This window comes from Fringilla coelebs (assembly GCF_963513975.1).
Source record: "Fringilla coelebs genome assembly, chromosome: 1".
Taxonomy (NCBI): domain Eukaryota; kingdom Metazoa; phylum Chordata; class Aves; order Passeriformes; family Fringillidae; genus Fringilla; species Fringilla coelebs.
In genome coordinates this window covers 102,393,914-102,420,542 of record NC_140028.1, presented here as the reverse complement: position 1 = coordinate 102,420,542, position 26,629 = coordinate 102,393,914, and the positions used below count along the sequence as shown (strand labels likewise).

General features: G+C 39.1%; 1 protein-coding gene across 2 annotated transcripts in view; it reads right to left on the bottom strand.

Moving 5' to 3' along the window:
- The window catches only part of AMPH (amphiphysin), a gene marked incomplete at both ends in the record, with an annotated part of 127,023 nt that overhangs the window by 11,344 nt on the left and 89,050 nt on the right, over positions 1–26,629 (bottom strand). Inside the window, 10 exons of one of the 2 annotated variants that reach the window (XM_084209945.1) lie at positions 24–77; positions 5,800–5,913; positions 7,583–7,633; positions 9,018–9,050; positions 11,681–11,704; positions 12,970–12,993; positions 15,713–15,820; positions 20,618–20,746; positions 22,259–22,397; positions 25,918–26,000. In XM_084209945.1, the coding sequence (XP_084066071.1) occupies positions 24–77; positions 5,800–5,913; positions 7,583–7,633; positions 9,018–9,050; positions 11,681–11,704; positions 12,970–12,993; positions 15,713–15,820; positions 20,618–20,746; positions 22,259–22,397; positions 25,918–26,000 (759 nt within the window). The remainder of the gene's footprint in view (positions 1–23; positions 78–5,799; positions 5,914–7,582; positions 7,634–9,017; positions 9,051–11,680; positions 11,705–12,969; positions 12,994–15,712; positions 15,821–20,617; positions 20,747–22,258; positions 22,398–25,917; positions 26,001–26,629) is intronic. The other variant, XM_084209946.1, reaches the window with a different exon arrangement.

The following is a 26,629-nucleotide window of genomic DNA, read 5'->3' as shown; positions in this document are numbered from 1 at the left end:
TACTCGAGTCTATTCATATGTACCTCGCTTTCCTTCTCGGCAGCTCCAGTCTCCTTATCTCCTACCTCGACATTCTCCTGTATAAAAAGGAAATATGGTCATCACCTTACACATGCTGAAGCAATGGCTGCAGAGAAATTGGTATTAATCAAGCTAATGGGAGCATGCCATGTATGGATGCAATGATATGAATGGATAAATGAGCTAGTATATACCATCGAGCAGAAAGATACTGCCCCATATACTCTGAAGTAGAAGTACTTATGTGCTAAAACAAACCCTTTACATATGTTGTCATCATCCCACTGGAACTGTTAAAGACAATTTTACTTCTACTACTAGTATTCTCATAACAGGACCAGCTTTGAAGAATGTTTAGTAAGGAACCTTGCAGTCTCCACCAAATTTCTGTCACCAGTGACTCAAACTGTTTCCATTATCACCTGCTGCTGCTTCTGTAATTCACTAGGGCCTCCATGTAAACTTCATAAAATACTACTTCCACTCATGTTGGACTGCAGCTCATTTAAAGGGGCTGTTCAAAAGATGTGGGTCACAAAGTTTGGATTTTTTTTTCCATTTTTTTTAGAATCACACATATTCAGTGGTACATGCAGCAGGTGCCTGACATTAAAAAAATTAGACATCAGTGGTTTTCCAAACCTGACAGCCATTTAGGTGTTCAAATGATTGAATGCACTGACCAGTAACAAGCTCCTCCCAGAGAGTACTTGTTACCAACACCAGGTCCTTTTCTACAAAAGGTCAACAGTCAAAACCACTAAAATTCAGGTGGAATAGTTGGAAGTGCTTTTTTAGCTGGTCAGGTTTGACTCTCTGCAGACATGGCTATTTCTAAAGATATTCTCCTAAGCAAAACCAAGTCAGAGCCCCATTATGGAAATCAATTTTGCTAATAAATTTTGACACACCTCGGTCAGATTTTTCTACAGAGCTGTAAGGGTGAAAAGAAGTTATGCAAGCATACTTGGGGGCATGGTATATTGGAGTGTGTGCTTTGGCAGTCAGAAGCCAGGAAACCTCACATACTCAGGCTCCAGCTACCTGCCTTCACACACAACTGTCATGCCAAAATTTCTTAAAGTTTCAGCTGAAATGGTTGCATATTTCTTTTTTAATAAAAGAATGGTGAGTTACATGCATTACATACATTCATATTACTCTTTTTTTTCTCTACTCCAACCTAGCATTGCTTGCAGTCAGTCTTAAGCCCCAAACATACCCAGATGCCAGGATAGGGCAGCTGCTGACAGTAGTGTTGCCAAAGAAACCTCTTACAGCTTTATCCCTGTTAAAATTGCAATGTTATATCACCTTTTAAAAAAATTATTAATTCCTTTTTTTTCTTAAGTTGCCAAGCCTCTGCTATGTGGTCTTCAATTTTATAGTAAGTTTGAGGAGGCTGTAGAGGGTCTTAAATATAAAAACCCAAGTATCAGCAGCAAAATATAAATATTTCACACTCTAGTAATGTATGGATGCACAGAACCACCCAGAGAAATATTTTTTTTTCTAGAGCAGAGCAAACTGTTGCCCATAAAAGCATTATGCCCAACTGCAAGTCAGTACACAGATGACTTCCCTAACTGTACTATTATAAAGTGCTGAATTTCTGCCAGCAGCTGTATTTACAATTTGCCTTCAGAAATTAGTATGATCTTGCACTTCAAAGTCAGGAATGTGTCAGCCTTTTTGATTTTCTTAGTAATTCCCTGGCAATATTCTCTAGTAAGAATCCCATCAGCCCAGCTTTGGGTATCTTTGCGGAATGATTTAATATACACACATGCATATTTTTAAATAAGAACTGTTTTCTTATTAACTAAAAGCAAAATTTTGGTTGGAAAGGTGAAAGTAAGGAGAGCTTCTTTTATTTCCCAAGGCAAGAGGTTTCCTGAAACTAATTTGACTATTGTGTACTAGTCACTTTAGTAGCATTTTGCTTTTCTGATTAGCTGGAAGTTGGGATTTTGTGGATAATGGAGTTTGAGAAGAGAGGCATGATAAACTGTATTACTTTTAGAGCACAAAGCCCTAGAAAAAAGGATGAATGGAATAACATTAGGAAACTAACACCCTGGTTCCAGAGAGAAAAATCTGCTTCTGGAAACTTCAACAGAAAGACACTATTCTAGATCAGTTCTCTCCTGTACAAGAGAGCCATATATTTTTAATAGCCTTATGCTCCTATTTTTCACCTGCACTTAGCTTCATGCTCAGAATTGGGGCACAGCTGACTGCTCTTCTGTATCTAACCATTGTATTGCTCTCACAAACTACACATTCCACCATTTGGGCACTGTGAATGCCACCTAAAGTGGGATAGAACCCTAATTAGAGACGCTTGGTTGCAGGCTGTCCTGTGGCCTCTGCTGTACTCACTCTGTCTGCAAAGAGCTTATCAGAAGGTAGCTTCACGTATGCTTATATATTACTCTGAAAGCCACAACATTTAGCTGAGCGTCTGACTGCTTTAATGGGAGAACATCAGAGTCCAGGCAGGCATCAGACCCAAAGCACTGAGAAGCTTTTTCCAAACTAATAAGTGCTGTGGAAGTAGAAAAGTTGATCTCAAGCATTATGTCTCACGTGCAGGAAAAAAAGAAAGGGAAATAGCAACATTTCATAAGCATTCGCTTTATTATGATGTCCTCATGACATCTTTGCTTGAATGTGAAAAATTGATGTGGTGAGAGGGGCAGTATTATTTGAAAAAGAAAGACGCCAGTGTTTAAGGCATTATATCCTTCAGACTATCCTTTGGATTTATAGTTGCCTTTCTATGTGGAGAATTCCATGCATAAACTGTTTACCATGGTTAACTTTTCTTCTGTTGGCACACATGGTCATCCTGTCTCTTTAATTACCATTTTATCCTCTACCCAGAAAGGATCAACCGTTGAGAGCTACTAATAAAAACTTTATTTGTTCTACGGCACTGGAAATCTGAAGGACCAAGACAAAGATATGTACAGATCCTGGGTAACAGTTCTGATGAGCCCTTCTAATGAAGTTTTGCCACTCTTGATCAGGCAGACTATGAAACAGCAAGTAACTGAATCCAAAATGCCCAGATGGACAAGTAGTACCTTATCCCCTGGACCATTCTATCCATAATTTAAATGAACACCCTACCAGACAATTTACTGTGAAGTTCCTATAATGAGGGATCTATGCCATAAATTTTCTGGGTTCATGGGATGTGACCACAAACTTACCACAGAAAAACTCAACTGAGGACTGGCTGCCACTCAAAACTGGAAGCAATTAAACTCAATAAAAGATTCCCAATTAATATTTTACAATTCTACTTTTAAATGAAACTGTCACTCATAAAGCAAATGAATGTAGAAGTGCTGCAGGGAAATTTCATGTTTTCATCTTTTGCAGTTCAGTGTACTTTTCCTTAGCTTTGACCATATTTGCTATTAATCCTAATCTTCAAAACTCTTCTTTGCAAGTCTTGGAAAACCCCCTCTAAAATAAAAACCTTTCAGAAACAAATGCAGTCACTCCATTTCAGGCATTTTAAAAACCAACACTTTGGGTTTTATCCCAAATTAGTAAGGACAACATGATTTTCAATTAGCAACAAAACAAACCTAATCAAAACTGTTTAACTTCTATTTATTGCCTATGCTCCTCCTCTTGGATTGCTCTTAAATCATCTCTCTCTTGCATTGTTTATCTCTGCCTCTCTTCCAATAGCTGTGCACTTCTGTGACTCAGTCAGAGCAGCTGACAACAAACCACGGACCCAGAACTCCTCAGCAGCAAAATGGATCAACTGAAAAGGTCATGCCAGCCAGCAAGCAAATGCATGGTACTGCAGACAGAGACTGTTTAAGATGTGCAACAGGCTTCAGAGTATAGCTTTGTCTTAGTGCAGATCAAAAGTATTTGCATTTGGAAAAATTGGGAACTTCTTTTACTTTTTTTTTTTTCCAAAATAAAACCACTTTTCTGGCTTCATTAATATCTGTTCTTCCACATTATTCCCCGCCATGCACTCATGGAAAGAGAAGAGCTCCAGATCAATGACCAATTTCCCGTTTCTTCTCTCTCCACCTTCTCTCCCACTTTCTTTATTCCAAACCATCACATTTACATGAGGCATTTTTATCAACAGTCTGACAAAACAATGTGCCTTAGACAGGTGGTAATTTAGTTTTTTGCCTTCCTATAGAGTTGACAATAGGAATTGAAAACACATAGAAGGGGAGAGCCTGGTCTACACAGACCATGAAGCTTTCTTCATTTAGTTATGTTAGTAGAAGGAGATGATCCTGAAATAATTTCCTCCAGTGTGAATCATGGAACCAAGCAAAAGTGAATTAAAATATGAAAAAAATACTCAAAATTCATGCAAGTGTAATCAGAACTAAACCTGAATGTAGTTCTGGGGAAGACACTGTGATCGCTTCCTTCCATAGGTCCAACGCTGCTAGATACCCCCAGAGTAAGGCTGGACAGAGCCAGGAATTATCTGCCCTTTCCCCCAGAATCCTGCAGAACAGCCCATCTAGTCCTGCCCAACTTTCCTCACACAATAAATTCTTTTTCCTGTTAGGAAGAGCTCAGTAGCTTGATATCTGATAATTAGATATCTATCCATGTTCTCTCCTGCCACATTTATAGGTGCATCTACAGATACTTCCCCTTTCTTCAGCTAATTTGCATCTACATTAGCTTAATATTGATATCCATATGGGAGTTATCAAGGGCTTACTGAAAACCACTTAATTTTATGGTCATTTGGATATCATCCTCCCTGCTTAGCAGCCGAAGACACACAGGGTCTCCCCCAAGTCCAAGTGCAGCACAGCAAGCTCAAACCTTCTTTTCTAAGAATACTTATAAAACCAAACTATGCTTGATAGACAAAGAGCATAGTTATATATCTTCCACCAGCTTCTGTGGCAGAGGAACTGACACACAAAACAACCCCTTTTTCCCATCCAGTTTTTCAGTATTAATCTTCATATTCTACCAGCAACTCATTAGAGCCTCTGAACATGTTGCTGTCTTCAGGAAAGCATGAAAGATGTCAGACTACAAAAACAGATGCAGTTTTCCTCCAGGGTTTCTTAGCCTGTGGGTATCATCCACCACCAAGACCTTCTGACACTGGTGTGTTGGATAAAAAGAATATGCACTGAGATACCTGTATAAAAAGGGATGCTAGTCAGCAGGAAAACTCCATGCCTACTGTCTCAGAACACCTCTTAATTTTCAGTGATATTGGATGCCTTGCTTTGTTTCTCATGCAGAGCTGTAATTTCTTCTTCATCTCCTGAATTCTGACATATAAAAAGTCTCCCAACTGATGTTCAGTGTCCTCTCTTTGGCTCACAACTGGCTTCTAAAACTGTGAGCCTTGCAGACCTACTACAATAGCTTTTTAATGGAATTTTCCTGCTCTTATAAGGACCATACAAGATATACATTATCCTAGTGCTTGAAATGAAATGAGAAAATTGCTAATAATGCAATTTTAAAAAGGCATCAATTCTTTCCCATTCTGAAGTTCATCTGACATCAAACAACTTGTGAAACCACAACCACTCAGCCAAACTTGAGTCTAAGATGCCCAGCATAAGAGGAATGACATTTTAGGGCTGAAAGGGGCACATGCTGGAGAGGCATGCTGTGCCACAGAGAAACTATCCATGGAGGATGACAGTGGAAAGGATGGCTAAAATGCAGCAAGCACATTCACCAAAACAAAAAGTGGCTCCGATGAGGCCTGGGAGGTGGCATGGAGGACAGATCACTCACCACAGCCTGCTCTGCTGGCTCAGCAGGGATGGCCTCCTTTTCTACAACAGCAGCAGCAGCAGGGATTTCCTCAACCTTAGGTTCCCCAGGTGGAGTTTCTTCAGCCTCAGTCTTCTGTTATTGATGTTTAAGTAGTTAGTGGAAAAATTGTTGAGGAGCATATGATGTTGGAGAGGAAGAGGGAGAAAGGGAACTGTGCCTGGCACAGTGTTGCTTCAAGCTCAGTCCCCAACAAAAGACAGCACGTAAAGGGCATTTTCATCATCAGTGTTCCCTATGTAAAATGAGCCAGTCCTACATGCCTCCCTCACAAGGAAAGCTTCCTGAGTTATAGTGAGAGGCAATGGAAGTGGGGGAAAAGCACCCAGTTTGCTCAAAAATGCTCCAGAAACTGCTGGCAAGGCCAGAAATTGAAACTGGCACACATGTGTACCAACCCTAGTCTTCAAACATGAGTTTTAAAAATTACCTCCTCCTCCCTGGTTCTGTCTGTTCTCAGACAATATACCCTCCTCCAGTGAGGGTAAGAAGCAATAAACAGAGAGTGAGACTCAAACAGTTTTTATATGCACAAACAATGACTGATTGAATACCAGCAATGAATTCAAGCAATCACCTCTGTTTTCTTATTAAAATGCGTTCTCTCTTGAGCTCTTAATCACCTACAAGGCACTCATTTATCAACCTACTATTGCGGATTTCCACCCTTTTAAATTCTGGCCTCAGGTTGTTTTCCAACAAGAGGATCTATAAAATATCACCAGCCTTGCAACATATTCAGTCTTGTGGCAAAACAGCTCACAGCAGAAGAGTGATCTCCAATACAGACATTACTCTACAAATACATGCACCTAACAAGAGGAGAGCTCCAAGCTGCGCTCAGCAGATTTGATTTATAAAGATGGCTGACTCAACCAGATTATCATAAGCCAAACTGATTAATTTGCCATGAACAAATTGCTCAGCATAATATGAAGCTCAAAAGCAATTGCTTTGCAGTTGATAACACGTTGCTGGCTAGAATGTGGTATCTCCTGTGATAAAGAGACAGCTTCTATGAAATTCTTTAACATCTTAAAGACCTTCTCCTCCTCATATTTTTCAGGGAAAAAAACCCCATAGCCTCTCAATTCTTTGCATATACTCCTTAAGCAGGCTGATTTTTAAGGAAGTACAGAGAAGTCTGCCGGACAAAGATCACATTAAATAACATTAAATATCACCCTGCTGCTATTAAGTAACTATAGCACTCACCCAGCAATGCTGTTATTCTCATCCCTGCTCCAGGCTAAGCAAAGACTGTAAGAGAAGCTAAGAAACTGCCCAGGTATGATCACCTCTGAGAAGATTGTGCCCTCATTAAAAGTAGACTGTGTCCACTATTGATATGGTGGTGAGTCGATAAAATTACAGCAGTTTTGGAGATATGTATCAGCTCCTTGCTGTACACTGGACCATAGTACTCATTCTACTAATTTCTTAAATGCAATAAACGAACAAACTGTTTGACTACACCTTTATAAAATAAACATACCTTACAATGTTCTGGTTTTCTTTTCTTTTGCTCTGTGCTATCCTTGCGAAAGATTGTTTCAGTGAATATGGATTTACAACTACAATGATATCACCAGCTCTTCCAAATGGAAGACTTGCATAAGATGTGATTTAAAGGGCAGAAAACAAAAACAAAACAAAACAACAACAACAACAAAAACAAACAAACAAAAAACCCCCCAAAACCAACCAACCAACAAAAAAAAACCTCCCAAAAAAACCAACTTACCAAAGGCTCTTCCACATTCTCATTTGATTGCACTGTAAATGCAGAGATATCCTAGACATAGAAATGAAAAAGAATAATGTAAAAATATTTGAGACAGTATATTTGCAGGTGTCCATCAAAGACCTGATTTTTTAATGGTTTACTCAGATAAAATCACTACGTACATTTACATAGAATAAGATGGCAAATTAATGGAACTTAAATTATATTTATATTTATTTAGGTTATCTGAGTACTATTAATATTAAAACCATTATTTTATCAGTTTTATATTCAATGTTTCTAAACCATCATTTTTCACCTCACTAAAAGTAGTGAATACATGTGATTCACACCCTTCATTAAATAAATGTGATTTACAAGGACTTCATTTAAGGTGCAATGCACTTCTAAGTTGTAGAACTCTGAATTAGTACATTACACATTGCTGTGCCTGCAGAGTAAGGTACTTCCCTCTTGATCATGGGCTTTTATTTTAATAATAACTATAGCAATTACAAATACAAAATTTTACCTGTGCTAAGTAGAAAAATGGAGGTGTTTCCCAACATCTTGCTCACTCAGAAGCAATTAATTTGCATAATATTGCTGGGCCAAATTATTTTTCTACCACAGAGGAGAGAGAAAATACGTATTTTCTCCAGATAAAAATTTTGCCTTAATTATCAGATCCTTGTGCTTTGCCCCTTCCATCTGGATCCTTTACTACACTAAATGTCCTGGAAATAGAACAGTTAATCATAGGAAGATTCATTTCCATCCTTGTATAAGCTGAGCCATTTTGGGTACTTTTAAAATTTGGTGTACAGGGTGTGCTGTGGTTGAGTCAGTCTCTAAGAGAATGCTGGAAAAAAATGAGGCTCTAGGTATTCCACCTGAAATTTGGGATCTTAATACAGCCCAGGAATCTGAAAGCATAAACACGGTGTGTTTATGTGCTGTATCTCTGTGATGCATACCACAGACTCACCATCAGCACCATAGCAGATAAATACCTTAGGTTAAACTTTGAGAGTAAAATGTATCTGAAGTGAAAATGAAGAAAAAATAAAACTCACTACATATTTACACAGAGAGGTACTGAAAATAGGTGAAACTGAAAATGTGCTTAACAGGATTTTGGGATTGTGAGAAAAATAATCCACAAAAGAGCACAATAAAACAGCTGGACTAGCCATTTTAGGAGAAAACAGCTGTCCCACTAAGGCAGTCAGATGTTTTTCTTTAAAATCAGTCAGGCCAAGAGTCTTAAGGGTATTAGAATCTTTCTAGCAACATCTAAGAATTTCTGACAACAGACAAGGTCTGTTTGAGACAATATGATGTTTCAATGCAGCTTGTCTGTAGGACAGATTTCCTGAATTTTTATAGCCAGTTCTAGTGCCATCCTAATAGCACAGAAAAAATATTATCTCAAAATCTGTTTATTTCTTACCTGCGCAAATCCATTAAATGCTATGGTGGATGCCTAAGTAGAAGTGAAGATCAGAACAAATTATCATTTGTTTACTAAATCTGAACATGAGTTAAAACATTTTTATTTGCGAAATAAAAATGTAGGCCAGACATAAAAAAAAAAAGAACAAAAAAGAAAAAATAAAAAAATATAAAATTAAGGGTAAGGCAGCAAGAAATTTTTACAACAGTGGTATTTGGTAACAGACATCACAGGCTTAAAGAAAATGACAAAAAGAAAAAACAGCATACCTTAAATATTTTTTTAAACAATAATTAAAAAAAAAAAAAAGACCAGGCATATTTAAAGATCTACAGATAAAACCAAAAAGCTGCCAGACACAATTTGTCTTCACAGTTCAATGTTTCATTCACCATTTTGAAATGCATTTTTGTCAGCCTGCTTGAAGGGCTGAAGGGCACCATACCATGAAGAGCTGCATGGCAATTTTTCAAAAAAACAATAGCATGGACTTAGGAAGGGCAGTAGGAAACACACAAATGGAATGTTTATAAACAACAAGCTTATGCATGGCCTAAGGAACTCTTTGTCTAGACTACACTACACACTGGGGTAGGTACCTCTTCTTTATCAGCCTCAATTTCCTGGTACAACAATCCATATCTCCGGTTAGCAATTTCATCTTCAGATAAATCTGAGTTGTTGGTCTCATTGTCTTTAGGACTAGTTGAACTCTCGGTGCTAGCATTTCTGGAATTTCCCGTTTGAAACAGAGACAAGGGTCTAGCTATCTCCTTGCTCGGTCCAGGATTGCTAATGCCTGCCTGCTCCCTAGGCAAATCTTGTTTTACTAGTGTCTCCTGAATTATGTGGCCTGTGCTTGCATCAACTTCCCCCCAGCTGTTATCAGTACCTCCTAGATCTTCTGTAGACCATTTATTACTAATGCCTAACCAAACATTTTCCATGTTACCTTCCTCTGAGTTTTGCTGCGTGGGAAAAAAGGGCCAATTATCCAGTCCATTGGCTTGGCTATCTGACAGACTAGAAAAACCCCAGGAATCATTAGTAACGGAGGGATCCCAGTTTGCCAGCCAGGGCTCTGTTTCCAAGGCTTCAGGGACACCACTGCTAATCACTTCATTGACTGCTGTTGCTGTGCTATCTGTCACTCGGTCATCTGCATTATCTCGGCAAGGATTATCACAGCTTGTGCTAGCAGCATCAGCTGCCTTAGGCAGCAATGCCCACTGTTCTTCAGCAGCAGCTTGACCTTTAGTATCAGTACTACCATTTGGAAGGTGGCTGATGCTATTATCTTCAGTTCCTTTACCAGACTCTTCTGCACTGAATAATTCAGCATCACATAGATCACTTCCAGTATCTGGAGGGTACTTGCCTGTGTGGTCTAGTTCAACATGTGCCCTCGTGTTTATACACTCCATGGATGTACTCTGTCCAGTACCACTGTCAGTTTGACCTAAGGCCTCCTCAAATGTATTTTCATGGTCCTCATCCGAGATACCAAGGACTCCCTCAGGTTCAGAGCCAGTGCTTTCTATAGTCTTACAGTTGTATGCCCCTATTTTGTCCCTACTTTCCAGCCCTGTGCTCAATGATGGTATTTCTCTATCCATCTCCTCAATGACATTGACCTGTTTGAGTTCTTCTTCTGTAGAGTTTTCTAGGTTACCACCACTAGCTCGCCCAGTATCCCCATAATTATCTTCAAATTCATGTAAATTTTCTATCTCTGTGCTGACTAAAATGTCAAGATCTGATTTTGCTAAACCGTTATGAAATTCTGCCTCACTGTTTTCTTTGGTTTCACAACTTTGCTCTTCCAGTTCCTCTGTACCTTCTACCTCCTTGTAGTTAGCTCCAGTCTCTACCTTTTCATTTGGCTTGACACCTGCCCACTCGTCTTCCTCACGCTCTTCCTCTGCCTTTTGCACATCACATGGGAGTGGTTCATCCAACAAGCTATCAGTTCCCAGGATGGGTGCCTCAAAACTGGTTACATTCTCTAAAGGCTGATTGGTCACCACATCTTTCCACACGACACTTTTGGCATCCAACTGGTCCTCCAGTGAAGTCCTCTGGTTTTCGCTTACAGAAGCTGGCCCTGGTGCAGCATCCTCCTGCTCACCTACTGCAGGCCAAACATTAGCAGGCAGAGTACCCGTGGATTCGCTTGAGGTTTGCTCTGCCCTGGGGAAAAGCAAAGAACTGCCTGCAGTAATTTCCTGGCTGATACTGGGTGTGCTAACATCTAGGCCCCAGTTGAGTGAACCTAGATCAGTTTGAGATCTGTTAGTATCTTCTGATGACCCACTGTTTGGGGTTTCCTCCATGATCAGGTTACACAAGGAAAGACTTTTTGAAGAATCAGGCTTTAAGCAGACAGAAAAGCAAAGAAAAAACACAAGATGAAAAAGATAAAGGCGGACTTGATGAAAAAACACAACATTTATATTTTACAAGAGCAATTTTAATCTAAAGAATGAAGTGACTACGTTAAGCAATTTTAGGAAAAGCTATGTGATTTGCAACATCTGAAGGCAATAAATTGTAATGCAAAAGAGCAGCACTGATGCACAAAACCAGAAAACTACGTATTACACCACAGTGATTAAAGAAGTCTCTAGAGTGGTTGTCATTTTGGGGGAAGGTTTGCTTACCGGCTGCACCAATTCGCTGCTTGTCTGTATAGAACGAAGTCATACACATAAAACACAGAAAAGAAGAACATGATTTACTTTGAAACAGCAGCAGTTCATTAATTAGCAGCTCTCTAACCAGATGTGGTCACAAAATCAGAGTGGGGAAGGAGCAGGGAGTCCTTTCCCACCACTCCACCCAAGACTAATTCCAGGCCTGTGAATTTCAAATCTCTGAATTGCATTATAATAAAAGTTCTTAATGTATGTTGAATATTGATCACCTCTTGCTTTCCCCTGTGAGTCACTGACATTTTTATTTCAAATGTTTAGCTATGAGGTACACGGGCATTTTTTAAAAATAGAGCAAAGAGGAAAAAAATTATAATACAGAATAAATACATAATATTAAAAAGCTATAAATAAAACTGCACAAAAAGAAGACATAATAAAGCTATCTAAGTTTAGAGCAATACATTCTCAACATTTCTAGGCTATTTAATGTAGTCCAGATGTTTGCAGCCTTGAAATTTTGGCTAGCCTACATACATGACTGTTTTTATCAAGCTTTATTTAACCTCACTCAATATAAGGACATACACATTTAATGTACATCATACGTGGAATGTGAAAAAAAACTGTGCTGTGAGTCTGAATACATGACAAGCATAAACAGATGTCTGTGCTGGCTGAAGCTACAAAAGGTCAAACACGGACATACCAGGCTCCATGTCAAATCAGCCTAGCTAACCCCATTACATAGAGTCAAAAGAATGCTCACAAAAATGGGTTGTTTTCTTCCTGCAGATCATTTAATGTGATTTGGCACCAGGAGGAAGAAGGAAGGATTCATTCGGTTTCTGATAGCAGCAGTTTCTTTTGTGAGTAACTCCAGTTCACTGTATGCCCACAAAGACAAATTCTAAATTCTGTCTTTACTCCTAGTTTTGAGAAAATGGTTGTCCACTGGGTTAATGGACACTGTCAGGTATTTAAAACAAGTGACTTATATCCATTATTACCTTCTAATAGCTGTACTTTGAGCATATTAAAAGCAACACACTTAGCGGCAGTGATTGTGAATCTTTTAGCCTACATTTCTGACATCATTTACGTTTTGTAGGCTAAGCAACAGAGATTATTTTTTGTTGTTGTTAGTTTTAAAAGATACCCAGTGGCTTCATATTCTTGAAAGAGCTTTTTCATGGTCTGTGAATTCTTTATCTCTGCTTTTGGTGAAAGAACTGTAAATCTGAGTTTAAGTTACAAAATCAGAGGCACAGAAATACTACTAAGTATGTCAGGCTTACCGTCCATAGGTCCCATGGCAATGTCTGGAAAAAGTAGCGAAAAAAAGAGCTGGTCAGAAAAATACCATTCCAGAACAGTATATCCAACATGCCACATAGCAATGCCCATTAAATGAGAAGAGAGAACTTATTTATAAGCATACATATTTAGTACATACATATTTTATATATTAGCACATGTCAATGTGTGTGTGTCTCTATGTATCTGCATAATACTTTTGGGTATAAAGGATGGGAAGTATGCAATGCATTGTGGTATTTCCCACTTCAAAGTAGCTGTTGCTTTCCAGCAAACTCACATTGCTGTGTGCATGAGTAATGGCCAGGTTTGGAGCTGGGGACTGAGTGACTTCCAGTAGGTATACACGCCTCTGCAAGGTGTCAGCTTTAAAGAGCTTATAAAGTTGGGGTTTTCTAGCCAGTTAAAAATGACACAGATATCCACCGAGAATTAGTGGCCTTCCTCACAACACTGACACTAGAAAGGAAAATGGCATACTATTTGGGAAAGGAAATAAGAAAGCTGACCAATATTTCTTCTTCTTGTCAAGTCTGTTAATTAATGCTAGTGACCTCTCAACAGAAGAACTAAAGAGAAAAATGAAAGAAAAGCAGCAGACTTCATGCCAACTATTTATAGCCCACCACATGAGAGGGAATTCTGCTGGTTCGTATCAAAAGAAAAGAGAACCAGACAGGTTTAGGAAGGTCCTTTCTAATGCAGCCATAGAAACAGAAAAACAACTGAAGGAAGGAGAGACCAGGGCTCACCTACTGTGGTTGGATCACCCTGGCAGAGCAGTGGAGGGAGGTAAATAATTAAATTAACAGCAGACAAGTCATGCCAGGCATTCCAAGGAATCATGCACAGATGACTACTCCTGTCTTCATACTTCTACTTCAGCTGTTTGCTGAATGGAAAATATCCATGACTGAAGCAAAAAACTATACACATATGGAAATACCAAATAAGGCTCTCTCCTTAATCTCCCTGCAAGCACAAGGCTCTCCAGCCACAGGTTTCATTTTCTCTATACTGCCATAGTAATGACCCTGTCAACTCCAGGGAAAACAAGACCCAGACTGCAGGGCTGTCTTCCCTTCTAAAATCATGGTGTTCTGACTCATCCACAGCTCTTGTAGATGTGGGCCATTCTTTCTCATATGCCTTTGTTCTGCAGAAAGGTGAAAGGAGTGAGTAAAGGTGCTCAGTGTATTCTTCCTATGCCCCTAGATAAAAAGTTACTATGTTTCTTTTTTAATACAAATTTTCCACACAAAATTCTATTCTGTATTTCATGGCATAGTTGAATATAAAATAACTGTTTTTCACTAAAGTAATAAACTTTTCTACAATCTGTACAATACAATATCAGAACAAATATGCTCTGTCATAAAAGTTAAGTATCTTTTGTTTAATGATACAACTGCTCTAATCAGCATTATTATAAAACAAGCTGAAAGAGTAGTTAGCAAAGTCCCACTCAGTCTTTTCTGTCACTGCTGAATGCTATGGAATGTCATTTGCCTTCCCCTTCCTTTTCTCTGTTTAAAGGGAGAAAAAACATAACAAGTAAAATGCAAAAAGCTTTTCCTAGAATGGAACACAAAGCTTTTGCTAGAATAGAATCTTTTGCTGGAATGGAACTTCTCATAGCAAATCTCAATGAAAAATTCAGCTAATGTTCAGTGTTGACAGTGCCTTCTTTTTCTGACGGCATATACCTTGTCAAAGATCACTATAGATCTCATTACATAACTAGGGCTTCACACTGAATAAGAAATCAATTAACTGAGGTAGAGATCAGCAGAGAATCAGGACCATCTCAGCTTTAAAGCTTCTTGTCTTCTCAATCCTTTCCCAGTGCTGCATTTCTGAACAGCTGATAAGTCTTCTCATGTCTCACAGAGAAAGCCAGATTAATGATAGGTCTTGCTAACAGTGTATTAACGTTGTTTCTTTGTGTACAAAACAGGGATACAGACACACTGGCCGTGAGATCTTCCCTATTTTGCTACCTGCCCTCTGGGCAGTGAGGGTGAATTCTAGATTTCAAAATAGCATGTCCTGTAGGATAAGCCAATGAATATCAGCAACTTGATATATTAGCATTTTTTTTTAAATTTTAGTTTTCTTTTTTTTTTCATATTGCTGCAAAAAGCTACCATTACAAATATTAATATTGAATGTAGACTTTCAATAACACAACATTCTACAAGAAAACACCCTATTCCATACTCTAATTTTCCTTGAGGTTAGGTCTAAAGTAGATCAATAGCAAAGCCACTCAGATCGTACCACTGCTTGATACAGAAACTCCATCACAGTAAAGCAACTGCATGCTGACTCCATGTGGCCTAGGTCCTCTAAAGGCATCTTTCCAGACATGAAGAATCAAAGTCAGATCAGAAAAGTTGTCAGAAAAACAAGCCCTGGAGAATAATACTGTTTACACTAAGAGTTATTCTAACAATGGAAAGTAATAGCATGCTAAAGTCAAGGTCAAGGTACCAGCAACCATTCTCATCAGCAGACATCTTATTTTACCACCTAACAATTTCCTCTCCTTCCAGTACATCATCAAGTATATGATTATTGATGGGGAAGACAGAAGGCTGACTTGTGCTTCTCAGGAAGATAGAGTTTTTCAGATACTTCTTATTAATACATGAGGCAAACCTTTTCTACCAAACACAGTATATTGCATTCCTATGCGTTGACTATGTCAAGGCAAAGAGATACCTGAGACATGGGTGAATGACTAACTCCTGTTGACACAGCTTCTGGCTTGAAAGGGTCGAAGTCCAAATCCAGTAATGATTCCTCTTTCTTAGCTTCAGGTACTTCATTCTTTAAGAAGAGAAATATAACTCTTGAAAAACTTATCTTTTAAAAGCTGCCCTGTACAGTAAAATATTAAAATGATGAAGAAAAAAAACCCAAAACACCCCACAGATTTACTAGCTGTGGTGCACACCAGAAGGGGAGGAAGCTCTGAAGATTTTCCTGAGGTTGGTATAAGTTTTACTTTTATGAGATTCACTCTTATGATGTCTTTGGTTTCTCTGTAGTAGAGCTTTGTCTTTTCAGGCTAAACAGTCACAGTCTTTTCAAAGAAGCGCTGAGTGTGCATCACTTGATGGTGAAGGCCCTTTTAAAGTGCTTTGAGACACACATCAAAGCTAAAAACTACATGAATGACACCCAATGTCCATACATCCTAATAAGTTAGTCTCTTCCCAAACACAAACATTAGTAAAAAGCCAATATGGAAGGATCTGAATGCATTTGAATTAAGTTTTAATTCATGTATACCAATTTACAATTAATGCTGTCTTTAGCTCTAAACTTTAGGAAATATCTGATAGTAAGATACTGGAAGGTTGCCCAGTAAGTTTGCCCAGAGTAGTCATGGATGTTCCATCCCTAAAAGTCTTCAGAGCCAAGTTGGATGGGGCTTTGAGCAACCTGGTCTTGTGAGAGCTATCCCTGTCCATGGCAGGGGGGATGGAACTAGATGATCTTTAAGGCCTCTTTCAACCAAAAACATTTTATGATTCTATGATATGGTCTTATTAAACTTGATTACCATGGTTGAGTCTTTTTGGTTTGCAATTAATAAATTCGCCAAGGCCTTTGAGGTCACTATAAAAATATATACACATATATATGTTCAATGGGCTATAGGTCTTTTCTGCTATAAATTAACCTGAAAAAACTATCAGTGTGTTTCAACATAAAATTCTAATTAGTGTGAAACCATAGCTGAGATTTAATTATCATTAATTGTAAATATTCTAGGCAAGGATCTTGGTCTTGCTAACAAGGCTAGTACTGCCTACTGCTAGTTGTTCAGTTAAACAGTGAGAGAGCTTGTATGACTGGGCAAGTCTACTGCAATATGGCACGTATAAACCCAGCAAAACTAGGAGATAAAGATGATGACAATGATAGTAAAATGAGCAAAGACTTTCTGTTATTAAAACATTTAAGAGTATAAACGTTTCAAATTACTGTTACTGTTGGTAAACAGATGTTCAAAGTTAGGTAATTAATGGCTTCCATTATGCCACAAAACACCTTAACTCTCTGTGTCACCTGCAAACATGGTCAAAAGAGCTACTCAGCTCCCATGTTAGGAATGACAGAATGACCTAGAACTCTTCAGTCTGTAACAGGTGCTAGGCGTTATGTCTATACCAGTGTGAGAGGCACAGGGGTTTGGCTACTCCCTGATTCTTCAGGGAGGCAGGAAAGCAGTTGGCAACAAAGTTCATGAGGGCAAATGTAAAATAAAGAAGTAGTGCTGCTCCATGTGGCACAGGGTCCAGCAGGGGACCTTCTCAGCTTCAGGTAGTGTGAATGTGAAAAATGTACAAATGCTGAAAGAGCGAATAAATTTGTGGCAAAGTAGTCTGCTGAGGCTTACTAAATTGGTAGAAATCATGTTAAGCAAGCCCCAGAGCAGCAAAAGAATGGAGGCTAAGAGACTCTAGTAGAAGAGGGTGTCAGGAGTACCAACATTGCTTGCCTTGATTTATCTTCTTTCTTTGGCATTCCGGCATCACTGGTGATGACGGATAACTGGTCTGATACACTGAAGCCAGCATTATAGTCTCACACTTTAAAAAGTCAAACCTACCACTCCGACCAGTAACCAACATTACATTTATTCTCTCATGCCTTCCATCGAGTGTATCTAGATTTTATCACATATGCTCTTGAGACACTAATACTCATATGGTCGTGAAACAACAGCATTTGCTGACATATAATCAGAACTGGATAGAGACATAAAAGATGTCTTCTTTCACTGTGGTTTTAGAATCAAGTTGCTACCTTTGAGGACTGAATAGAATTAAGAGGAGTCTTACTTAGGCCATAGACCAGATAAGGTATTGAAAGTCACAGGGTACTGATCACTGATAGCAAAGTTACCCATGCCCCTCAGACCAAAATGAAGAGAACACTGAACTTTAGTGACAAAGCCCCAAATAAACATACAGAGTACCTAAGATACCACATTACCACGATATGCAGGCGAAACAGGAACCTCAGGAAATCCCTCAATAAGGGACAAAGCTATGACAGGAAGGTCTGCCAAATATACTGTATTTATTCCACCAGAGCATAATGAAGCATGAATAAATTAAACATTTGAAAGGGGTAGCTGTGGCAGAAGCAAGGCTGTACCTCTCAGAGGTATGTACAAGGAATGAAGAAGACACAAGAAACCTTCAAGGACTACCATAACTGTTACCCTCTCGCTGTACACAGTCTGTACAAGCCTTAAAATAGCCTTAGCAGTTATGGACCATTCACTTTAGAACTGTCAGGCACTCAGACACATTATGTATCTGTAGGGGTCATATAAAGGCCTACAATGTCCAATTTAGTAACTGGACAGTAGGGAGAAATGTGATGTGAAGAAAAGGAGAAATTAAGCAATGAACACACATTTCTGAATGATCCTTTCATCTGGTCAACCAGATATTTCATCTTCTCACCTCCTTCTTTCACTAGACAGTAATTAAGTCCATTTTTGACAATGAAAAACCTGGATGTGTAAGACTATGTTGAATCAGTGCACAAATATTCAACAGCATCAAGCAGAACTGTCTTTCACCATCTTGCACTAAAGCAGCGAATGCATCAGTACTGCTTAGTAAAGAAGGAGGAACAACAACAATTACAGGATATTTGTGTTTCAAGAAATAAAAGTTTGGCCTGTTTGTAATTCCCTCCAAAACACTGTACTAAAGCAGCAAAGCTCTTCTCATCAGTGTGTTGGTTTTGTGCCTCTGCAAGAGCAGTGTCTTTGACACCAGTGGGAAGTCCCTTGGGAAGTCCTGCAGGCTCTGCAGGCCTAATAGCTTTCTCCATACTCCTCAACAAGGGCTTTGGGAGTTTAGGAGGAGCCCTAAACATCAAGAGGAGTAAGTCTCTATTTCCTATGGATTTCATGCTATATATTTTCCTTAACTGGTTCACATACCCTAGGATACAAAACCTATGCATCATACTATTTGGGTATGTCTGTACATACTCAGAGATCTCAAATATAGTAAAGATGCTTTAGTGATGCAGGTGGGTTTTGTGGATGCAGAAGTGCAAATGATTGATGAGAAGGTGGCCACGGAATAGCTTAGGATACTCCCTGGTCATTGAGACTGGGGAGGAGGGAAGGACATAAATCACTTACTAAAGGGAGATCCACTTTCCTTGAGAGACAAGGAAAATATTTCAGTTCTCAGAAGCATTATTATTTATTATGCCATTCCATTTCTATGCCAATTTCTCACAGAAAAGGTTATACGGATTCTGGAAATGTGACTTACACTAATTTAAAGCCTTATTCTGATGTCATCTCTTAATGGAAAAGCAAACCAGTTTCATTTCTGCTTCCCTGGATGGCCTGATGTATGCATGTTAGATACAGTATTTAATGCAAGGGGCCATATCTAGCACAGGTTACACCAACTCTTACCAGTGATTTCAAGGCTCATGCTCCTACAGTAATTGATTCCTATGAAGGCAGGATACAGTGATGCAAAAGACATCTCCCTTCAGAAAGAGTGCCTACCAGCAGCTGCATTCTGCGAGTAGCCTTTAAGTCTTTATTTGTATGAAGACTTAACTATAAATAAATCCTTTCCAAATAGATCTCTATACACAGCAATGCCTGTTTCTCCCTACCATAAGAAAACAAAGCATCACATGTTCAAATTGTATAAAATACATTTTTCATTGCTATGCCTTTGTTCTCCTGTGTTGTCAAATGAGTTAGAAGAAGCCAATGATTCAAATGAAAACAGACATTCCTAAACATTCTGCATAAGCTTCAGGTCTACATACTTCTCTCCAACCTACCAGATGCAGGCTCGGATTTCAGAGTTGCAGTTACCATGAAAGAAAGGGTCCATTATTGAAAAAAAATTGTAATCATTATATTATATAAATATATATAACTATATAAAAGCTGAATACAAATTTTATGGAGTAATTTTGCACAATTCTGGCTTTTCTGTTTATTATGCGCAACTTAAAAATATCATAATAATAAGATTAAATTAATCTTGAACCCTTCTCTGCTGTGCAGCTACTGTTTCTATGAGCAAAGCCAAGTGAATGAAAAATCCAGCTGGTTTTTCTAACTGCAAAAACCAGGCAAGTTTCATTTTTTAAAAATCACTCAACAGAAAAATGGAATACTTTTAAATGAAGGAAACTGAAGAGATTTTGATGAAGGAAACAGAAGTAATGAAGGATCTTTGTAAAGTTCCACTTGAGATGTTTAGCATTAAAAAAAAGCATCGTAGATCAACTCTCAGCTAGTAATGCAACCTGGATGCATTTAAATCTCAAACATGACTGCATCACAGTATTTTCAATCAGACCTCTCAGGAAATTGCTCTTTTTTTCAATATGTTAGCAGTGTTAGCCCTTTTGAGTGACTATGTGTGACCTATTCAAAGGCAAAACTCCATATGTGTAACTCTTTCATGATAAAAGAAAGTGTTAATTGTGCCTCTGCCTTGTACCTTAACCCTCCTCCTCCCTCCCCATGAAGATCAGCCCCCAGGGCACTATCTTGGAGAACTCAGGGTGCTTACATGGCTGGACCCTACACAATTCACTGAAGCTTACCTGTGATGGGGTTGTCACATTGATTTCTGGGACAAAGTTGTCGTCAAATAAGTTAATGATGTTCTCCTGTTGCAACTCCTTCGTGGGTGTGAGTTTAGGCAGTGGTGGGACTGGCGGACCTTTCCTCAGCTAGGCAGACAGCAAAAATGTCACAGACTAGTTCAGGGATGAAAGAAAATCTTTAAGCTAGACCTAAACAAATTGTCTTAAGTTTTTACTTTTTATTACTGGCTGCTTCACCCTAAATAAACCATGGGAATAAGCCTTGTATTGAATGGAACTGTTTAGCTGTTCACCACCAAGTACTTGGAAATAAACATGGGAAGAGCAAAACAACCCTATGTTTCAAAGCATTGAAACTCAAGGTTTCAGATTTGATACAAAAGCAACTCTTGCTTATTTTTGTTCTGCTGCAACAGGCACACAGTGCAAGAAGCTAGCTCTTCTATGCGGCCCGTAGCTGGAAGGGTGATACTGCACAGAAACAATGCCCCTGCAGCTTTTTGGCTTCTTGAGTTCATTTGTGTTTAGCTTTGGGATTTTGTCACTGCCCACCAGTTGCTAGCCTTAGAGTGTACTTAATGCTAAGACCATATCATCTCTGGGACCTATAGCACTTCAAACGTGCCTAGTTCACTATTCCTCCTGCTCTCCACAGATTCACGTAACTATGACAAACTATTTGCTTGGAATAATACCAAAGAGTATTGGATAATTTTTAAATCTATCAAAAATCCAAGAAAATAAATCTACAAAGAAAATCCTCAGGTGGTATAGTGATACAACACCATTGGCACCAATGAGGCTGAGTCCCACCAGCTGAATACTCAGGCAGTGAGTTGTCACATTTTGGGAGACCAGAGAAAATAAGCATGCTCACTAGATACAAAATTAATTTTCTTTTGATGTGCAGACAGCATAGAAACAGCAATCAGCACAGAAGCTATCCCAAATCCAAAAACATCCCAAACATCAACACAAGTCTTTGATATGCACATGAAGTATCATACACAACTCATGCTACAGATGGAACTGATGAATGAATTCTTATTTTACCAATACTAGTGAGAATAGAAGTTGCTCCATTGATTACAACAGTGTCAAACTTCCCAATCAGTGTTTAAAACAACCAATAAGACTAACTATCAGTAATTAGCAGAGCAGTATTTCAACTAGCTTTATTTTTCATTGTTTTAGAGATTGGCCAGATCAGTGATACTCACTGGCTAATTTTTCCCAAGGTAAGCATAAATTTGAAGATGAATGAAGAGCAGAAATATATAATGTACAAAAATTCACAAGGAATAGGCTTTTCAATCTGTCATTGCTGGTATATGGGACCTTAGAGACAATGCAACTTTTTAAGAAGTATTTTGCTTTGTCACCGCAAGTCTCACCAATTCACCAGTCACCTAACATTTTCTTCATTCCCCTAATATAAAAAACCATTTTCTATTCATGTTGTGACTCAGGGATGAACAACTGATGAACAGAACAGATGGCAACAGAACCAGTAGCCTCCCAGCCAGTACTCCCAGCCACCACTCAGTCACAGCCTAGATGAAAAATCCACCACGTGCATCATCTCAGCTATCTCTCACTGCACAACAGGCCAGGTCCCTCTGCTAGGTATCTCCTTACCTGTGTAGGTGACTTAGGTCGGGCTGGTGCCGGAGACGCTGGTGCCAGCATATGATTGGGACTAGCAGTAGGGCTGGGTAGGGGAGAGACCTCCTCTGGTGGAGACGGTGTTTTTGCAAAGCGCAGAGGACCTGAATCACTAGACAGAAGCATAGGAATGGCAAGGACATATATATCTTGCTGACTTATTGCCTTGCAACAGTTGAACTGCATCCCTGATGTAATCTCAGTGACCGTAAAAGAGAGTACACATTGGAGATGAATGAAGCCATTATATAGTGACTAAAACTAAAACTGCAATTAAAGACAATTAAAATTCAGGATCAAAAGAAGTTTTAATTTTGAATTATCTTAATTTTTGGAACATTTCTTTACCTGATCATTGTAACTTGAAGAAAACAAGAGTACCTGCATTTTTTCAGATTCTGTACTTGAAATACCTCTTCACTTATAAATTTATAACTATTATAAAATGTGAAATGGATTTACTGTCTTTATTTCACACGCTTCTTGGAACAGAACACTCTGAAGATAAAAAACCCACAGGAAGGCATAACAATGAATACTGCAAATAATTTTAAAAGCTCAGCAACTTCAGAAAGGTTTCAATAAAACAGAACACAGTCAAAATTATTATAAAGATATCTCTATTTAGAAGGACAAATTGCAACAATTATAAACAAGCAGCAGTCTAGTGACTTCAACAGAGCTCTGCTTATACTAAGAAAAGATCTGATGGAGTCACAGAAAGCATCTGCACTTCCCATGAAAGGACCTGGTGCAAACACTGAGAAAATATTCAGCTACCTAGATATGCCTAAAGCTTGCGATGAGGGAGACTATGAACTACAGTACTCAACAACCACAGTACTCAGCAGAAGCAACTTGTACACACCCTCAGGGAGAGCAGAAGCACTACCTGATTGAGATCACAGCATAAACATGATCCTAATGCTAACACAAGAAAAACTGTTCTTTGAAAGGAAAAACTCAGCTCACACTCACCACCTCTTTCTGTGGAAATATTAAAAGAGAAAAAAATAAGCAGTCATTAACAAATTCATGTTCCAGGGTACAATCTTTGCCTTCAGGACAGAGTATTGAGTAGCACACAAGTTCTTAAGATGTCTCTTTTTATGCAGTTCTTTAAAAGAAAGATTAGATGTTGTACTCGTCTCGTATCAACTTCTCATGCATCTTAAAAGGAAAGCTATTTTATCTCATGAAGACCCACTCAGGAGTCTTCTAGAGTATCATCACTAATAAGGGAAGTCAAAATCTATCCAGATTTTCACACAAGGCTCTGCAAACAGGACAGCAAAAGACAGTAACAAAGGAACTGAAAAAACTGATTTTTCAGAAAGCTTTTTTAAAGTAAGTTCACACTACATTAAATGACATCTAGTAATTTGCAGCATAAACAATTTTGTTGCATAATTCTTATTCTCCCAATGATGGAATGAATAATTCAGTGGGAATGAGCATGTTCATGTTGGACATAGTCTAAAAGACACAGGTAGATAAAATACCTGCTGTTTACAAAATGCACTTGAAATCTTCCAACACTACATTATTTTACATCGCACAAAAGTGATTTAAAAATCCTTTATGGGAACATAGTCCAAATTGTGAGTCCATCCTAAATGAACCAAAGTTAACAGCTCCAAAGGCAATATGCAATATACCAGCATGGACTATCACTGAAATAATCTAAAATACAAATTCTAGTGATGTGCTTACAAAGCAGTTCTGAATTTTGTGTTATGTCAGAAGTTTTGGATTTCCTTCTTTGTTCTTCCAAAGTGAGATTAAAACAAATGGAGGAATATCTTCCATATTTTTGAGGCAGACGTTTTGTTATTTGGTTAGTTTTAAATGTTGCTAATCCACCTCCATCTTGAGGGCAAATTAGCAGTAGCTATGTGAGGAAACAATTTAATTCTTATTTATGCCTCAACATTATCTGGCTTATGCGTTATAAACCGATTTTCTGACATTGGGTGGAAAATTTCTATATGGGCTGAGCAGTAAGACGTGCAGAAGGCGGCTAGCACACACGAGGGGGTAGAGACCGCTGACATTGCAGTCCGTAAGCAGGCAACCCCTTTAAAGAACGGAGACTTCTTCCGACAGACGACCAGGACACACCTTCCACCACCGCGCTGCAAGAGCCTCCCTCGGCAGGCGGGGAATCCCCGCTGAGCAGTGCGAATTCCCCTGAGGAGCCAAAGGCCGTCCCACAGGGAGCGGGCTGTGCAGGGAGCCTGAGCACATTATAGCGTTTAACCGCGCTCCAAGCACACCCCGCTGTCCCACATCCTGAGCCGAGGGGCGCCGCTAGAGGCTTGCTCGATCGGCCCGTGCCCCCTTCTTCTTCCCTGACTCCCCGCCCTGTGCTCATCTGTCGCATCCACTCTTCCAAGCGCCGCCGCCCCCCCGCAGCAGCCCGCCCTCCGCGCCGCCCCAGGGCTCGCTCCCCGCCTCCCACCGCCCCTCCACTGCGGCCATGGCAGCCGCGCTCTCGCGAGAGCTGCGCAGCCGCCCCGGCAGGGAGCGCGGGCCCCACCTGCCGGTGGGTGCCGGCGGTGCAGCGCGGGGCTCTGGCGGCCGCCTTACTGCTGGCCCCTTTTTCCTTCTGTCTTTTCCCTTCTCTGCTTAACTTTCTGTCACTCTCCAGGAGGGACACATATCCTTCTTTATCATTAAATAGTGCTCAGATATAATAATCGCCTCGTTTGTGCTTGATTTTGTCCAATAAATCCGTTAAAAAGAATCTCCTAGAGTAGGATGTGAAAAGCTATAAAACATTGTTCAGATTGCTTCTGACTAGCTGGGATTAAATGGAAGTTCAGGCTTTATATATTAACTCTAAATATCATTGTGTCTTTATAAGTCTCGCTGTTTTACATTTCAGCCTTTTCTGCACATCAGTATTAGAAATAAAATTACGGCAGAAAGGCTACATTTGTTCAAAGTACAGAAAGTACATTTCTGGTGCCAGTACAGAAATACTGTACTGGCATCCACTGACCTTTAGAAAGCACCATCTGATTTTAAATTCCTTTTGGTTTTGTGCTTTAAAACAAGATTTTGCATGGAAGTCTTTAAAAATACGGTATTTTGTGACATTCTCTTTATTTCAGCTTTTTTTTGCTTTTATGATGTACCCTCAGATCTTTACTTTTCCCTGAAAGTAGAAGAGATAAAAGCTGACGTTCAAAGTTTGGGATTCTCACCTAATGATAGGAGCTAAAAACATATCTCATTATTTCAAGGCTTTAAACAAGTTATGAGAGTTAGCAACATAGCTGTAAACTAAGCATCTAAGAATAAAAGAGCTATACACTTGGTGCAAATTGATGTAACAGTCTACAATGAACTTGGCTAAATTGAAACTGCCTTCATTCTTTTTTGTTTTTGAAAGGACTTTCTAGAAAAATAGTCAGTGCGGAAGGAAGCTTTGCATATTTAGTACCGGTGAGAAGAATTTCATCCCAGATACCTTCATCTACCATCCTGAACAAATGATGCTTGTTACCATGTGTAGGTGTTACACATGGTGTAGGTGATTACTACCTATGTTGAAACCCACAAAGCCTACAGCAATGCAATTCATTAAGAAGAAGAAGAAGAAGAAGAAGAAGAAGAAGAAGATTCACCTTGGTGCCCCTTGAATGGTGAAGGCCTTGTCTGCATGCTGATCCCCCAGCTTTGTCATCACTTCATATAGTTTGTGACATAACTGTGAAAACAAAACAGTTGCCTGAATTTATGTGAACAACTACAGTCATGACTAAAAGGACATGATTAAAATGATAAATCTGGTTTGATAAATGATAACTTGATAACTTTATGTTACAGTATAATCACCTTCCAAAAATTCTCAGTGCCACAAAAACCTAAACAGAAGCCCATCAAAATCCATAAAATCAAAGATAATAGCAGTTCTTAAAAAACACGAGCTGTTCTTTAGAGAACAAGTTCATAAGTATAGCTCTGATGAAGGAGGTCATCTGAAGTTTAAAGCAGCATGGGCAACCAAGAAGATCCATGTTTTCCCCTGAAAAATCTAATCCAGATTTTCACAGATCTTCAGTAAAGTGAGTTTTCAAAAAAATTTTGGCTCTAATTTGAAGGTTGCTATAGATAATACACTCCTATTTAGCCAGGTACATTCACAAGATCCTCAGTGAAACTGCTTGATTTGCCTAACAGTCACTGATAAAATATTGCATTGCTGACAATGCATATAGCAGACTTGAAGGGAATGCTGACATGTTTTTTTTTCTACTGATTAAAGCAAAGAGGTGCTTAGCAATTGGACACAGCAAAAATACTGAAGGCAACAGTAAATTATAAAAATAGAAAGTG